This window comes from Helobdella robusta (assembly GCF_000326865.2).
Source record: "Helobdella robusta unplaced genomic scaffold HELROscaffold_44, whole genome shotgun sequence".
Classification (NCBI taxonomy): Eukaryota; Metazoa; Annelida; class Clitellata; order Rhynchobdellida; family Glossiphoniidae; genus Helobdella; species Helobdella robusta.
Window position 1 is genome coordinate 1,269,954 of NW_008705063.1, and position 19,252 is coordinate 1,289,205.

The window sequence follows — 19,252 nt, forward strand, 5'->3', positions numbered from 1 at the left end:
GGAAGATGACGAAGATGAGGGTAAATAACCATAACCAATTCCATCCAGAGCTGATTCCGGTTGGCAAACAACAAAAAATAGTAACGAACGAGTTTCATGCCAGGTCACGTGAGCAGATTCATGCGAATGGGCGTGACGTCACAACTACGTCACATTGTATTGAACTGCGGTAAGTAATTAATTGCGTTATTGTAGGTTGTATAGAGTGCCGCGGCAACTGGTCTAGAGGTGAGTTGTTGTTGGGATAGTGCTATTCTGATTTCATTGATGTTGTTTTCGTTACTTACATCGTGAAAAGTAAATGTTGCAATAATTTGGTAAAAGACATTATTTTTGTACTAGTCTTATGCCCTATCAGCTGGTACAACGTCACCACATGGTAGTAGAAGTATCATGATCAATTAGATGTGTTGCATTTTTGGTTGTATGTAATGTATGGCGTTTTGAGATTGCACATATGTTAATTCTACTTTGAATTGTTTAATGTTTGTATGGCTTGAAGCAGCGCATTTCAAGAAGTTCTGCCACTGAATAATGCATAACGCCTCTATAAAAACCTAATATATGGATGCATCTGACGACTGTCTGTGTGAAGAAGATGATGGCGACGATGCTGATGACGATAATGATGATGAAGATGACGATGATGATGGTGACAGTGATGACGATGATTTCAATTAATATCATAGCGAGAATAAATTCAGCAAATATTTTTTTGGTAAAATTTATTACATTTTTATTTTTAAAAATTTAAATTGAAGTAATTTACCGCGCTATCAAGGCGATGCTTAAAATTTTAATGTGAATTTAATAATGAAACACGCACTTTCCTACTTACTTGAAAAATTATCCGACGGCAATTGAAGCTGCTTAGTACAAGAGATTTGAGGAGTCTTACACACACACACACACACACACACACACACACACACACACACACACACACACACACACACACACACACACACACACACACACACACATTCATACAGAAACGTGATTGAACTGTATATAAAATTATAAAGTATATATAAACAGCCCACACACAAACTCAAGAAATAAAATTAAAGGGAACTCCATCAAATATTTTCCATAAAAACACAATTATATAATTATTCCTAGCTGGTACATTATGTTGAATAATTCTGATAATGCAAAAAAAATCATGTAGCATAATGTATTAAAGAGCCAGCCAACTATATGATAAGCAAGTCAACAAAACACTGCAAACATTAAATCTCAATCAACAAATACAATCATGTCTTAATTGTTATTCATTACAACAACTATAAGACACGTTAGAAACACACACGGAAACGTATACAAAAAACAGAGACACACACACACACACACACAGACACACACACACACACACACACACACACACACGCACATTCATCTTCTTCACCTTGTTACAATCGGAGCATACGGATGGAGATTTGCTGAGAATTTTGAACTGGTCCGCACAGAGAACGCATTGATTCCTCCCATCACCCAGGGCGTTCATCTTCATCGTTTCCAATTTGTCCACCAAGTAACTGAAAGTGTTGATTTTGGCCATACAGTTTGGCACCGTATATAATTTAAGAGATTGTATGATGATGATGATGATGATGAGGATGATGATGATGATGGGGATGACAATGATGAATTTACGATGACAAATACGATATGGTTGAAGATGTTTTTGGAAAAGATGGCGATGTTGTTGTTTGTTGGATAGTTTCATCAAACTGAGGTATGTCGTTGTTATGATATGACAACAGCGTTGGTATCACGATAGTCTGATGAATGGGGAATGATATTAAAAAATTGATAAATGATAATTGATGAATGATCAAACAATGTGCCGTCATGTGCATTTTGATCATATTCATGGTTTAAGTCATTAGAATACCTTGATGAACTTTTCTGAATTGAGATTTATCGGCTACTTATATTCTAAAAAAAATCTTTGATGTGTTATCAACTTGAAACAACCACGGATAGCAGGGACAAAACAGTTAACAAAATCTTTAAAAACTTTCTTAAAAAATAACACAATTTAGCGAAAAACAACATTAATAAGCATTATTCCACTCTGAAATTAACAGACGTGCCTCAGATGATGTACAAAGGAGATGCCTGGGTACAGTTTATGAATGTTTATGACGGGCAAGCACTGCATGAGTGATTTTGTTTCGTGAGTACATTAATGCACTCAATGTATATCTCCATTAGTTGTGCTGGTTACTGCTGGCGCTGTCAACTTCTATATCGTTCTTTATGTTGTCGTTTGTCTCTATTTCTGTTTAATTCATATTTGTTGTGATTAGCTTCTAGTAGCTATTTGGCTGTAGTGGGGTGTGGTTGATCAAACATACAGACACACACACACACACACACACACACAGAGAGAGAGAGAGAGAGAGAGAGAGAGAAACACACCATACACACACCATACACACACATACACACACGCACGCACACAAATAAATACACAGCAAAGGTTTGGTTGCAACTGTGATTGCTAATTTATGACCACCAGTAAGTATTGTGTTTGCGTGCGAGCAGCTGTATGATGCAGTGGCAATAAGCAGCTGCAATTATATTTTATTTGTCGCCGTGTGGCGCATTTTATGACGAGCCTGGCAGGCTGGGTGTGGTTGCAATTTTTTCAATTTGTATCTCATTTTTATAGAAAATTGTTTTCTTTTTATTAATTTATATGTGTTGCAAATAACCAGTAGGATTTAGATACATGGTCTTATTTGGTTTGCATGTTCCTTAATTTTCAAACCTTTTCTTTAGTATGCTTTTGCAGTGTTTTTGAAAAACTCTGACAATAATAAATCATGAAATATTAGGATAAATTGAAACGAATTCAAAACAACATCCGAAATAATCTTATCAACTTTATTCTTTTCATGCCAGAAGCTTCAATGACAATATCTCATATCATCATGTTAATGTAATTCATTTAAAGCTAGCAGTTCCCTCGTTGATGTCATGGATGATTCTTAATTTATGCAACACAGACAGAACTAGTGGGTAATACATGGATCGCTATTTCCCTATTGAATCTATACCTGGAAATAATAAAGGGCCGATTTGACATAACAGAATAAAAAAATTGTCATCATTGTCGTGAATAAAACATTAAATAGTAATAAAATGAAGTAGACACCTACATAAGTATTAATAATCATGATATTATTGTTGTTAAAATGTCACGATAAATTTAGACATGTTAAAAAACTTTAAACATGTTTAAACAGATTTAAACATGTTTAAACAAATTTAAACATGTTTAAATAAATTTAAAGAAAGTTTAAATCGACTTGAAGTCCATCTTTTAATTGTTTCCATACAATTATTCCTTTGATCCAACTCCCACAAATAATGATCCTACATTTTGCAAACATTTCTTTGTATAAAAAAAATAAAACTAACTTTCTCTCTCTCTCGTTTCTCATTCTTTTCTCTCTCTCTCTCTCTCTCTCTCTTTCTTTCTCTTTTTTTGAAACGCCTATGTTGTCTTTTATGAATGAATAGGGAATTATATTTTTTCGAAGCATTGAAAAGTTAAATTTTAATTTGTTCTAAAAAAATTGAAAAAAAAAATAAATTGAATGAAAATTTTTTTAATAAATGTTAAATTTCTAAATGAGCTATTTATTGGAAAGTTATCTTTTAAAAAAACAAGAACATAATTCATTCCATATTTTGGAAGGGAGAGAAATGAAAAGTACATTATTAAAATATCTATGCTCTCTACATGAATGTAAACAATTCTCTGTTTACATTCTTGTCCTTGCCGATAATTACAACACTGGGAAATTAAACAATGAATAAAAAAACCATGGTGATGATGATGGTGATGATAATGGTGATGATGATGGTGATGATGATGTTAGTGATGTTGATGATAGTGATGATGGTGATGATGATGAAGAAGAAAAAGAAGAAGAAGATGACAACGATGATGATGATGAACGATAATGGGTGATAATAAATTTCTATAGGTGACTATGAGCGATAATACGATGATGAGTGATAATATGAAAATAATGAGTTTGGGCGAAAAATGACGATGATGGAATTTTTGTTGATGTTATTCATGATAAATAGCAAAAAAGCATGGACTTGATCATTCTGTAGTCAGTGTTGCTTGTATCAATTTGGCCAGCGTCAAATTCGATGTTGTTTTTCTTTTGTAAACAATGATAACAATGATAATGATTAGATTAACATGAATTTTTATTATAATATATGGATGGATCTATGGATGGTGACGCCATGCGTGACGTCACAATTGATGTTAACAGTTCAGTTGCTATGATGATGAGTGATAATACGAGGTGATGAGTGGCAAAGCTGTTTATGATTTATAAGAGATGAAAATGAAGCTGATGATGACGAACATGAAGATGATGATGACGAACATGAAGATGATGATGACGAACATGAAGATGATGATGACGAACATGAAGATGATGATGACGAACATGAAGATGATGATGACGAACATGAAGATGATGATGACGAACATGAAGATGATGATGGCGCACAATATAATAACATTGTAGCAAGCAGACGCGTGTAATTGTCCTATAAACAATATCAATTATAGTGACATCATCATCGTTGTCGCCACATCGTCGTGGCATCGAGAGTTATTTCTACAGCCGTCAGTGCACCACAAGCAGCATCATTTCCATCATCATTAATTAATCATCATCGTTTTGAAAGCGAGGAAACTGATAATAGTATTTATAATGAGTTTGAAGTGTATTATTATTATCAATTTATTCTAATTAATATTTGTATTATTTTAACAAGCTATTATCAACTCCGCTATCAACCTTATTGTAATACACGCAACAACCATCAACATACTGACGATGATGCGATTGATGATGACGACGACGATGACGATGATGATGCTGAGGGTGATGTTGATTTGAAGAATTGAACTTGTACTTTTACTACTGTAAATGTTCTTCAAGTTATATGCCCCTGGTTCATAGGTCATAATTCCACGCTTAATTTTTTGCTAAACAACGATAACAAAATAAAGCTGAAATTTTATTCAAGAAAGTAGATTGATCAAGATGATGGTTTCAAAACTCCAACAATCCTCTTAACACACAAACCAGCCACGTCATGACATGATCAAGTGAACAATCACTTGAAATTAACAAAATAGACGAAAAATTTGTTGAAATAGCACAGCTAAATAATTATACTGTAAAAAGCCACAACCAGCACACACTATGACATTACACACTATCAAAGAAGTACCAGAAATAAATGAATATTACGAAACACATAGCAGCAGGAACGAGAGGATGCGAATCAGTTACTTCACAGTCAGGTAGTACAGGCAAGCAATGCTGATGGCCGGGCGAAAAGACATAAACCTAATGTAAAAAATACAAAATAAAAATGTAACACAAAGAACAAAACATCAAAACAACAGATTAAAATGGTGAACAAAATGGTGAACAGCAACAAACTAACCCAATTCTGTACATTTCGAATTGTTCTACTTTTTCAGCCTGTTTAATGACCTTGGTAATTCGATCCATCTCTTCACTGGTCAGTGATTCCTGCTTGCTACACGGAGTTTTCCGGTTCGTGTGGATTGACCAGCCGGAGCCTAATCTGTGGTTGATGTTGTTGTGTTTTTTTTGTTGTTGTAACTGTTGTTGTTGTTGTAACTGTTGTTGTGACTGTTGTTGTAACTTTTTTTGTTGTTTGTGTGGTTGTTTGTTGTTGCTGTAGTGGTTTTTGTGGTTGTTGTTGTAGTAACTGTTGTTGTGTTTGATGTTGTTGTGGTTTTTGTGGTTGATGTGGTTGTTGTTGGGCGATGATAATTATGGTGATGATGATCACGATGATGTTGATTAACAAGATGATAACGATAAAATAATTTGCAATAAATAATGATGATGATAATAAAAATTACAATGGCGAATGTAGAATATAGCAGCATCATGTTTTAAAGAGCATTTTAAAAATATGATGCTTGAAACGTTATGTAGATTGAGTATAATGTACAGAGCATTGATGACAAAATTAGGAAAAGTTTAAAATAAAGTTTATCGAAATTTATTTTTAAGATTTTCTCGCCAAAATTTACAAAGGTAATGTAGATAGAACGTTTTGTGATGGAGGTTATGGCTGTATTTGCGGAAGAAGATTTAGGAGTCGAGTGTTTAAAAATGTGAGAAACGTTGAAAAAATTCCCATGCTATTTCATTTTTCAAATTTTTACTTCAAAACTTCTTCAAACTTATGCAAAATTTTTCATAATTTTTCAATATTCAGTTGCTGTTCATGCACATAAGAATTTAATTCATTTATTTAGGGAGTTTAGTTGTTTTTGTATTAAATATTAGTTAAAAAATCTTCTAGCCTCTAAAAACATGGTCATCAGCATCGTTGACAACATCTTCATCACCACTTATGTGATTTCAGTTTCATTGTCATCATTGTCAGTAAATAAAAACCTCATCACCATCATCATAATGATTCAGCGTACCTACTCACAGCAGGGCCAACCAGAGCCATAGTGCATTAAACAATAAACTGTCTGAACATGTTGATACAGGAACACGTTCCAAGCCACTTCATTACGGCAAATATATTATGTACCATTTTTACATATGGTGTGTGTATGTATTTGTATATGTATGCGTATGTATGTGTGTATGTATTTATGTATGCGTGTGTATGCGTGTATGTGTGTGCACGTCGGCATTCAGTTGAATATTCGTAGTATGCATGTATGTTTGTGTGCGTATGTGTGTGTGTGTGCATGTATGTGTGTGTATGCATGTATATGTATGTGTATGTATGTGTGTGGGTAGATACATGCTTTTATATATACAAGCATGTAAAAATTTGTTTACCATCGTATGGGTTAAATGCATGCTTGTGTTGATACTGCAGTGACCTGTTGTAGATAGCGACCGTACATGTTTCCATTCCATTCAGCAGTTCAGTTATTGATGTTGTTCAAATGCTTTTTTCATAAGATTAATATCATCAATTCTTGCTTTGACACTCAATGATTTGAATTATTTACACAGTGACTCGTGTGCGCAAATGCAAGCCTTGACTTTGTAATCGCAATGAGCTTGCTTCGCGTGTTTTCAACGCAGCTCTCTTTTAAATTAATTATCCAGGTTTTATTTATTAATTTTTAATTATTTTAAATAATCGAAGGTCTATAAAATTGATAAAATTTAAAAAAAAACTGGCTTTGCTGGAACTTAAATAAAAAGAATTTCATGTGATATTTAGATGAAGTTGGAAAACATAAGATGCAGCAATTAATAGGCCTAAATAATCCTCTTAATACGAAGTTTCTACAGCAAATATTTTCTCATTAAATAATGCTACGAGCTTTGTGATTGCTGACAATTAACGACAGCATTTTATGTCCATTATTAAATGAGGTTGAAATTACTGTTAAAACTTTGTTTTCTATTCGTTGGAGGAATTGAAAAAAAGTTTCCATGAGAAGCAGGTTTTGGATAATTTTTTTCCTGTTAAAGAGGGCCGTCACATTTTATTAAGTTAATTATAAATATTGTTAAAAATTCACTTCGAAATGCGTGAAAATTATCAAAATTATCGTAAAAATGGACTCACATGGACCAAATTTTTATTTAACTTGGGCTTTTCATCAGATATTTTGAAATCCAGAAACATTTTCTTCAAATAATTTTTTCAACAACTATCGATAAAACCAATTATTACCATTCATTACCAAAATTTTATTTTCATACCCGTCGTTAATTTAAATTTTTTTATTAATTTATTTCTTAATTCTTTATTAATATTTATTAATAATTCATTAATAGTTTCAGAAGCGTCAACGAAAAGTACACAGAGCATGCAAATAGTGGCACACGTGATGCAACGCATACATCTTCCAATTCACTTCGATCCATTGGTCATCTTCATTTTCTTTATCATATAGGCTCATCGTTTAAATCATCACGCTACAAAGTTTATCATCGTCGTCATCTCCATCATCGGGATCTATCTTCTCACCAATCCAGACCATACAAGAAGCCATATAAATATGTAATTGTAATGTGACTTTGTTATTTACGATAAAGATGAAATGGAGATGATTCTCATCGTATCTGCTTCCATTGTTATTAATAAAGATTATTTCACTTCTTCTTTTTTTTCTTCTTATTTTTCTTCTTATTATTATTATTGTTGTTGATGTTGCGGATGTTGTTGTTGAGGTTGTGATTAGTTGGTCAGAATAAAATAACAACAAAAAATAATCATTAACCTGAGAATAATAAAAATTATATTTGGAAGAAAATTAAACCATTGAAATTTTCTAACTCCGTGACAAAGAGCAAAACAAATAACATAGATTCTAGATTTCAATCATTGGAAAAAACTGATTAAATAATGTTGTAAAAATGACTACGTTCACAGACATCACGATGATAATCGAAATGATGGTGAGGGTGAGGATAATGATCTTGAGGACCAGGATGAAGCGATGAGAAGGATGATACTTCTGTTGGTTATTCAATAGTCCTGAAGTGGATGCATTTAATGCGCGCAGGCAGGCCAGCCTCCTGCTTTCCTCTTGTTTTTTATCATCTTTTTCTCTTGCTCTCTTTCTCACTTCTTTATTCTCTTTCTCCAAAATTTTTTACTAATTTTTTCTTTCTCTCACTTTCTTTTGCTCTGTCTTTCTTTTTCTGTGTTTCTCTGTCTCTATTACATATTTCTCTCTCTCTCTTTCTCTCTCTCTTTCTCCTTTTTTCTAGTATCGAGTTTATCTGTCAACACCGCTTTTATACATTTTTTTTCAACACCGCTTTTATACATTTTTATACATTTTTACACTTTTATACATTTACAGTAGTGTAAATTTTAAATAGTTGAAAAAGGAGAAAAATTAAAATTATTCTTGTTTGATCTAATAGGTGTGCATTAGAGTTCTTTAAAAAAGTAACCTAATCATGTAGTGTAGTGTCCATCCAGTGTTTCTCTAGGCAGAGGGAGACCAAACATTATGTTCTAAGTTAAACATTATGTTAGCTAATAAGTTATTATCAATTGCTTAAAACTTCATTTAAAATTTTATTATCCTATATGAAATTTTAATTTAACTATCTCATGTATCGCCATTTTATTTATTTTCTAATGGCTCTAGCGAAATAATTAAACGGGACAGAGCTACTAACGCTTAGAATATTTTCAGATAGAAAGGCAAGCAGTTTGCTAGCAACTAACAACTAACAATTTCATAACTCACTTATAAACTCATTATCTTTTGACCATTTACGTTAAAAACTGTTAAAAATATTTGCAAAATCTGTATAGGCGGGCACGGAATATCAGTTTAGTTTTCATGTATTTTTTTGTTTTTTTTTATTCTTTGAAGTTTGCCCATGTGTTTGTTCATTCATATCTCCAAACATCGCCATAAAGATGTTTGCATATGCTGATTTGATATGGATTTCCTCTTACACTTGCCTGCTGGCCTATGAGATCCGTGTTTCTCTTGCATACGAGTACGAACGCCATAATTTTCTATAGGTTCGTTTCAATTCGGGAACGTTTGAGGTTAATGTCTTCTGCTGCTGTTTGTGTGTTCGTTGTTTTTTTGTTTTTGAAACTCGCCAATGAAATGTCAGACATGACATAATGAGCATCATATCATTAGTGAGGCACAACGTTAATAACTTTGTTTGTAACAGTCAAAATTTCGAAATATTCAGTGTCCTGAAATGTGGCTAATATCATTACAAAAATCAACATCATCGTCATCTTCGTCGTCGTCGTCATCATCGTTATCATCATCAACATCATCATCATCGTCATCATCATCATCATCATCATCATCTTACTTGGCCCTGAGAGCAAGTTGTCTATCATTTGGACACACCCAGGTTTCCATGACAGCAACTGAAAAATCGTCTGAATGATGATGATGATGACGATGAAGATGATAATAATGGTGACGATGACGATGATGGTGATGATGACAATGATGATGATGTAATGACGATGATGATGACGATGAAGAAGAAGAAGAAGAAGATGATGATGATGATGGTGATGATGATAGTGATTGTGATGACGACGACGATGATGATGATGGGATGATTATGATGACGGTGATGATTATTATGATAAATAAAGTTATGGAGAAAATAATTATGTCAAAATTGACAAACAGACTGTTCAAATATCAGCATTGTTGTCTTTATTATTAATAAAAAAGATTAAATCATAATATTACTGTACAATTTGATCCAGTTCTTTTAGTATTTAGTATCTATGACATTATAATTTCTCCTAAATATTGGTTGAACATGTAAGAAAGTTGAACTGTCAACCATCATTAAACAATCACGTAGCACAGAAACAACCTAGCAAATTGGCACATGTACTAAAAATATTTGGTGAAGTTATTATGTTTTTAATTTTTGAAATGATTAAGGTAAAATTTTTTTTCAACAATCAAACGGTTTTTTCAATGAGTTTACCTTAGATTTTTTGTTAGGAAATTTATTTATCTTAAAAAATCTGACATTGATATGTTCAGAAAGCATCATGGAAAATTTATCACTAACATCAAAACAACTTGAAAACTTTAAGGAACCTCAATGACAACAAAAAAAATAACAAAAGTATTTACATTGTGATGAATGTCAAGACAGTCGAGAAGATATCTCAGTTGAAATGTTCAAGGAAATGTGGGTGTATTTAGTTGATGTCGTCGTTGTTGATGTTGTTGTTGTTTATGTTGTCGTTGTTGTAGTAGTTGTCCAATTGTTAAAGTGGGATTTTGATTCAACAGTTCCAAATCAACTGATTTTTAGTTGAGTTTAGTTTAATGGTGGTTTTGTTGTAAATGTTATTGCAGTTGTAATAGTTGTTTTTACATTTGGAGATGTTATTTATTATAATGGTCATGTGGTTGTTAATGTTGTTATTGATGTCGTTGTTGTTGCTGATGTTGTTGATGTTGTTGTTGTTGTTGTTGATGTTTTAGTTACTGATGTTTTAGTTGATAATGTTGATGATGGTGTTTTATTGTTGATGATGCTGTCTTGTTGTTGTTGATGATGTTTTTTTTGTTGTTGCTGATGTTGTTGTTGATGATGTTATTGTTGATGTCGTTGCTGTTGATGTTGTTGTTGATATTGTTGTTGATGTTGTTACTGATGTTGATGTTGTTGTTGCTGATGTTGTTGTTACTGATGTTGTTGTTGAAGTTGTTGTTGATGTTGTTACTGATGTTGATGTTGTTGTTGCTGATGTTGTTGTTACTGATGTTGTTGTTGAAGTTGTTGTTGATGTTGCTATTAGTGTTGTTGTTGATGTTAATATTGTTGTTTAGTTGGCTGGAAAATGAGTCTTTTTAGGTTGTTGATGGTTAAAAGAAGGCTTATGTGAATGTCGTTGCTATCATTCTGAATGCTGTCGGCAATGAATTTGTTTAAAAAAATTGTTAAATAACGATTTTGAAATAATTTGACGAGATGGAATAAAAAATTATAAAACTTCCATACCTAACTTTTTGATTTATGATGAAGTGATGGATGACGGAGGAAGCTGTGATGATGAAGAAGATGAAGACAAACTCAATGAAATGGTGTAAATAATGGTGGTTATAATGATATAATACAACGGTAACACTAACCTACAAGAAAAATAGCAAAAATTATTCAAATAATTTATTCAAATAATTCAAATGAGGAAGACGACAAAGCTAACGACTCAATGCTGACAATAGTGATGACGTTGAAATGGATTAAAACGATGATGAAGACGACGACGATGATGATTTTCTACTTGGGATCGGCAGATGTCGTTGATACGATATGAATGAATGAATGAAGGTAAGGTGACTTTTGAAAGAAATTTTAATGACTGCACAATAAACATATGTATCTTTCTTCCATATATGTGTCTTTTGTGCGTGTGTGTGTGTCCGTGTGTGGTGTGTGTGTCCGTGTGTGGTGTGTGTGTGTTTTTATCGTTGTTGCCTCCATATCTAGATTTTTCTTTAAAAAAAGAACACTTAAAAACCCACAAACCCAACGATGTAGCTTCGTAAATTGCAGAAATTTGATTTTAATGACAACACTTCACATCATCATTCTTCATTACCATTCATATCATCCCCTACATACGTCATCTTTTACGTCGCAAAATCATCCACATCATTCCAATCAACATTATCCAGCATTACATATTTTTCTTAGAATATATAATTCACATCACCATCATCTCGTCAGCGTCCTTACTTCATCATCGTCATCCGTATGGCCGGCCATCGCACACATAATTTCCATGGAAAGAGTAATTCGATTGTTGTCCATGCAACCTGAGTTAGAAATAATTTTATTTTCTTACGCAGTCATTAACTTGCTTCTTCTCATAGCTTTTTGTTTTGTTCATATTTATCTATTCATCCACATTTATCTATTTTCATTTACCAGTTTTTTGTTGGTTGATTTCTTCATTTTTTAGTGTAATGGAGATGTTATTATGTTCGTTAAAAAATTGATAATAACGTTGATAAAATTTTAGCCATTAGACCAATAAGTTTTTTCTAAGTGTTCTGTTTGTATGTATTGTGCACATTTGTTCGAATATATTGACATTAAGACGTTTGATGACTAAGAAAAAATAAAATATAAATTGTCATTCAAAGATATTAAAATATTCAACCAACTAAAAATTCTAGAAAATGATAGTTTAGAGTTATTTTCTTAACTCTACATGTACGAACAATTCAGGCATAGTAAAAAGTTGTACTGCATTATGTGCTGCACTGTAGTCTAATCTGTAATCTATAATCTGTAATCTATGCCGAGCATTTTGAGTTATTTGGTAGTCTTTCTGTCCGGTCCAACCAGCATGTCAATGAATCAGATCGTTAATCGGTTGAATGTAATGGGCAGACAAACCAACGAAGCTTAAAACTGGACAATGTGAGTTTTGTTGCTAATTGACACTCTCTTTATATTATATAACTCAAATATTTTGGTTAAATTTTTTAAATTTATCTCTCGAGTGTGTCTAAAAATAGCCGAATGCAGATTCACGCGAAATCACAACGCACCTACGTAATAAATATTTCAACAAATTCATATGTAAATTTTCCAACTTTGAACTTACCTTTGAAATTGGATAAGATAATATTTAAAAGCTACCAACAGATGCAACATGAACGTGATGTTCGTAATACATAATGCAGGGTAGATGATGATGGCTGATTAGACACAACTGCTCAATTGTTGTCACGAGGTTTCTTCAGAATGAGTGTTAAATTTATTGCGGTTGTTAATATTCTAAACATTGTTTACTCTTGTTAGTTGTTGGGACATTTGTCAGATACTTTGGAAGGTCTTTAAAGTTGCTTTAGTGTGAATGTTGCATCTGCCATCAATATGTCTTATGAACACTCCATTACTGTACTTTTAGTTCTCAATTTCGTAGTTCAACGGTGTTAAGACTAGTGAACAGATGATAATGCATTTCAAAAGAATGCCGAAATGTGGATTCTCCGAAGGCATTTCAGCAAATTTCAAAGGACATTAAAAATTAAACTTGAGCAGCTTCCTAATGGTTATAACACTTTCTAAAGTGCATTCGTACGTTGTTGAAAAAAACACGCGCAAGTTATTGTGTAGTTCTGCAATCAACTTTGTAATATTAAACCGTTTTTTTTTTAAATATTTTAACATAAATTTTTGCAAAAATTTTAAAACCTAATAATATTTTTTAATCTTAAATCAATTTTTATTTAGCGATATAACTCTAAAACATCACCTTGTACTACTATCGACAATACATGTTAAGATGAGAATTTGTGCGGTCGCGGATGTTAACGATTAGGATGTTTAATGAACATCATTAGTGAGAGTTCTCTCTCGGCTTTCGTTTGTTCTATTCTAAATAATTTTTATGATCATCACTCACTTCAATGGATTGCAATACTAAATAAAATTGTGAAGATGAAATAATTTTAATATTATTTTTACGAAAGCTTTTGAACGTGTAAACTCTTCGGAGTTTTAAATTTAATTTTATAAATAGTGGAAACCTGAAAATCAAATTCGTGTTCTTATTACGCCTGCTCTAAAGAAACAAAAAAAACTTACATCTTTCAGTGCGGTGGTGGGTGAATATATTCACACTCTATACATTGTATCTCACCGTACATCTATTTGGTTCTGGTATCAAGTTAATATACATAGATATCCTCTCACATAATTCCAAGTCATTTTGTATTGGGCGCCATTCATAAAAACGTTAGAACGCACGGCACAATCATCTGTAACAGGCCACGATAACACAACAATGTTGTTTTTCAATTAAGCATCTCGAAATGCCATTACGAAATTTTTAAAAATATACATTGAAATGCAAAAAGTGTCATCAAATTCAAATTTCTTTCTTTTCATAATGTTATGTGCCTTATGAGATAGGACACTTTTTTGCCAAATAGAGTATAGTTTCGCATATCAGAACGGATTCACCCACGCCAATCGACCCGCCCACACACGAAATTATTACTCCTTCATACCAAAACACCGCCCGACCACATCCGCTGACGTCATCGATCACGTGACCGCTTCTCTTCACTGATGATTTATTAAATGGCGTTGGATATTTATGAAATGAATGTGGTTTGATATTTACGAGATGAACTTGCGTTTATTTATTTTTTTTTTTCATTTTAAAGATTAATAACACCATGAGGCAACCACGAGCCAATTCATCATCATTTCTCGCTCAGCTTCTTTTTCTTCCTCAGTTGCATCTCCTTCTAAAACATCATAATCATAGTGGATATTACAGAAATTACAAACATGGGATTATCACCTCCATCACCATCATCATTCTCCTCCTCGTCACCACCACCATCATCATTTTGACAATCACCATCACACCCATTATTTTTCTTATTCAGAAAAGTGTCGCGAAGTTAATTTTTGCTGAACTGAGGTTCTAGCACATTACACTCGTTTTAAAAACTTCACACTGGCTTACAGTAGAGAAAGGCATCCAGTTAAAGATCTCCGCCATGATGTGCATAACTTATCAACAGGTCCTATCAACGATTCACAATCGGCACTCCTAGAAATACACTTTGCATTCTTCTTAGCACAATCTTCTTTTATGTCCTTCATACTGGATTGGATTCTGATACCTGGAATTTTACAACTGTTGAACCTAGCGTGTGGAACAATTTGCCATACAATCTCCGTGCACTTGGTCTTATCTTCAGAAGGTTTCACAGAGAACTTAAAATTTTCTCAAGCGCTAGTTGGCATTGGTGCTTGTAAAAAAATTTTTTTTCCATAAAAATTGCGTTTTAAATCATTAACATTATTAAAAACGATATAAAAATGACACAAATAATTCATCCACAAAGTAAGCCTACAAACACAGGACCAAAAAAATAGCTGAGGATTGCAACAAGGATTCATTCTGAACATGCATAAAAAATTGAAAACAAAGTATTTGAATGGACGAATAGATGGTGCAATGGTTAAGATACCTTGCACCGCAGATGATTCAACGCAAGTCACTTTCTAACATTGTCCATCGATAGTTTGACCTTCAACTGGAATTCTCTATGGCTACTACTTTGCTAATAATGAAACTGAAGCAGTCACGCTTTGGGACATTGTTGAGATACCATTTTGTCATATTTTCACGCGTAAATTTGTAAAAAAATCTCAACGTTAATTTTTACCGGAACTTTTTCCATTATCCACTCAGAAGAATGTTACTTAAAATGTCAAAACAATACAAAATTAACATTAATATTGCTAATTAATGATGTTTATTGTGATGATGTTGCATTTGAGTACATATTCAAAATTAGTTAGACTTCTTATTAAATAAATATTAATACACAATCATACGTAATGCAAAGCAAACAACGCCTAAAAATCTTGGGCCTTTAACAAATAAATTTCACTATGTAATAAAACCCTGGTGTTATATGCACCCAAAAAAGTTATGACAGATCTGTTGATAAATCAGGAGATGATCCTTCCTTATAACTCTACCAAAAGTGATTTGTGCGAATTTAAAGTTGAAATGATTCAAATCAGGTGCGACAATCTCTACATCAGATGTAAATGTACGATGTGCGTACATGCCATAATTAACAAGTTTCAGACATATACACGTAACGGTAGAAAAAAAGCTACTTTATTAAACGATCATTAAACTGTTATACCGTTGATGTGAAAGTAGATAAAATAAAATGTAAATAAAAAATTATGCTGATCATCAAAGTGATGAGAAGGATTACAAACATGATATTCAAACATTCATACATAATGTGATTCACACATACTTTTCATGCATTGGGTATGTTTATAACTATCAAGTATTTAATTACTAATTAATTGTTGTATATCATAGAAGACAATTAAAAAAACATGAAAGGCACTGTCAAAGATATAACGTTAATTATATTTATTTACTAACCAATCATAAAACACGTTAATTACGTTAATGATGCCGTTAATACTCTTGCTGTTGGACGTTAAGAATGTTACTGATGTGGTTTATTGTAACATTGTTGTTTGTCATGTGAGATGTGATGTAGAGAGAATTTTATCGGTTAATTTGTTATGGGAATAAGGCAGATGATGACAGACAGAAAGAGACAAAAATATAAGAGTTGAAACGTTAATTTGTTTTCAGGAAGAATAATTTAACGAAAGCGAAAGTTTATTTAGTGTAAAATTACGTTTTTGTAACAAAATCAGAACCTTTTGCCCAAAAAATCTGAATAATAAACAGCGTTTAATGAAAAAACGAACGACTAATTTGACAATAAAAACATTCTGACATCATAATTACCAGCAATTCGCAACATGAAAAACAAAGCATCGAAGTCGGAAAAAAATGTACACTACACTCATATACTCAAGTTGACTGAAAATTTTCAGATTCCAACTCTCAACTTCACTTCCGGATTTATGCTCGTAAAAAGTTATACTTTAGCATTACAATTTGAAGAAAAAACTTTGGTTAATGGCGAAATTTGCTGATAAAAAAAACCTACAGATAAAAAATCTGATAACTCGGATTCTTGCAAAAACCTCAAACATTAAAGTTATCAACAATACAACCACAATCACTAATAAGCCATATAAAGACACAAATATAAACAGAACAATTAAAAAATGGAAACAACAATGATTTCTATCCAGCAACAAAATACAAACAGTTACTAATATAATAAACAGCTAAAATAGTCACCAATGAAATTCTAAAAAATGTAAAAATTAATCGGTATCATTAAACCCGCAAAAATGATATCTCTAATGGCGTAATTACAGATACAAATGATATCTCTAATGGCTTACAGATACAAATGATATCTTTAATGGCGTACAGATACAATAGATCATGGAGATAGATAGTCGAACGATACGTGTGGCTAACAAAACAAATGCGCACATGAATTGACTGTTTAATTGGACAGCACTTAGGCGCTCAATAGCTACAAAGTGTTCATCGTCATTGTATTTTTGTCATAGCCACCATCGTCATCTTCTTCAGCATCATCGTCGTCATAACTAACTTTTTTTATTTATACTGTTTTAATATTTTTTTCCTCTTCTGAATAAATTTTTCATTTCAAATTAGAATTATTTTCTAGAATAAGTTTCATTATAGCAAATTTTTCAAACTCTCATTGTCACTTTCATCAACTTACTTGCTTTTTTTGATCATTTTCATACTCTTGATCACCATCATCATCATCATCATCTTCTCAACCACCGCCACTGCAATCATCATCATCATCCTCACTATCATCATGACCTCGTCATCATCCACATCATCGCAATCGTAACCTTCAACAACTAATCATAACCTTCAAGACCACAACAACCTTCAAAACCATTTTATAACCGTTCATTTGATTCCGCGTTATTTCACATTTTAAAATCCATCTTCTCTACGATCTACACTCTGTTATAACGGCTAACAATGTTAATAGTAGTTATAATTGCCCCGCGTCATAGTGTAGCGGTAAGAAGCGACCAGATTCGACTACATTTCCAACAGATATTTTTTTACATGATCTTCCAATGACAGACTTGAATCCAACGTCACACCAAGATCGTTCAGCGGTGACGAGAAACTCTTCAGTAAACTCAATCTTTGCGAAGTACCTAGCCAGATGTGTTGTGTTTTCAAAACGTTTATTGCCAAGTTATTAGCTGACATCCATTTTGCCACAGTGTCAATTGAAGTCGATACCTTGTGTTGAAAATAATACGACGAATTTGCGGGACAGAAGCCATAGAGCTGAATACCATCCGCATATCCATGACATAGTAGGCCAGATTCTTCGACTACATAAATAATATCAGGTGTGTATTTTTAGCACGAACATTTCAGCTCTCATAATTTTTATCAACTTATAAGTATCATAAATGTTGAAATTATTAGGTAGATGAGCAAACGTTTTATATTAAATAAAATACAGGTTTTAGAATAAATTTTACCTTTATAATAATTCTTTTTTTTATAAGTTGTTTTTTGAAATGCTTCTGTTGTCATTCAGTTTGAAATAAACAACAAAGATTATTTCAATAAATAATATTTTAAAATAATATTGAAACTAGAACTTGAATAATTTGAATTTCAACTACTTGAAATGTTAAAATTCCTAGTGAAGAAACATGAAAAATTATTGACTGTATAAATCGATCGCTACTTAGAGACAAACGAAAGCACACAAAACAAGCATGAGACTTGATTGTCTGTGCGTGTGTGTGCGTGTGCGTCTGAGTGTACGTGTGTTTGAAAGAGAGTAAAAGTTGTAAAATGGTGAAAAGGTTAATTAAAAGAGATGAATTAGTGATTTAATGTTGGAAAATAGTAATAATTTTGAAACTGAAAAATGATTTTATTAGGATTGAACATTGGTACATTTTATGATTTTTATGCAGTTTTTATCGTTTGTCATTTTTTTAAAAAAAGCTTTCTCAATTTCAGTTTCAAATAGCCCCTATATTTTTTTTTTTGTAATTAACAATTTATGAAAACACTAAAAAATTGCACTTCAATGTTTTCTGGAAGCGTTTATTCAAATACTTTTTAAAAATAAATTTTTATAAATAATAACATCGCTAATGTATGTAAGGGAAGAAGAAATAATTTAATAAACCAATAGAACAGAAATTGTTGTCATGTTATACTGGCGTCACTGGTTAGTCAAATT

At 32.4% G+C, this 19,252-nt stretch overlaps 2 protein-coding genes across 2 annotated transcripts in view; one reads left to right on the top strand and one right to left on the bottom strand.

Moving 5' to 3' along the window:
- Rph (Rabphilin) overlaps positions 1-9,928 on the bottom strand; it is a gene marked incomplete at both ends in the record, with an annotated part of 12,115 nt that extends 2,187 nt beyond the window's left edge. Inside the window, 3 exons of the mRNA XM_009025845.1 lie at positions 1,409-1,538; positions 5,503-5,646; positions 9,879-9,928. Of these exons, the coding sequence (XP_009024093.1) occupies positions 1,409-1,538; positions 5,503-5,646; positions 9,879-9,928 (324 nt within the window). The remainder of the gene's footprint in view (positions 1-1,408; positions 1,539-5,502; positions 5,647-9,878) is intronic.
- Positions 9,929-15,489: 5,561 nt separating this feature from the next.
- HELRODRAFT_177842 (hypothetical protein) lies at positions 15,490-17,066 on the top strand (the record flags this gene model as incomplete). The annotated part of the gene is made up of 3 exons (XM_009025983.1): positions 15,490-15,579; positions 16,045-16,144; positions 16,879-17,066. The coding sequence occupies 3 exons, from the start codon at positions 15,490-15,492 to the stop codon at positions 17,064-17,066; spliced, it is 378 nt and encodes a 125-aa protein (XP_009024231.1).
- Between the last annotated feature and the right edge of the window lie 2,186 nt (positions 17,067-19,252).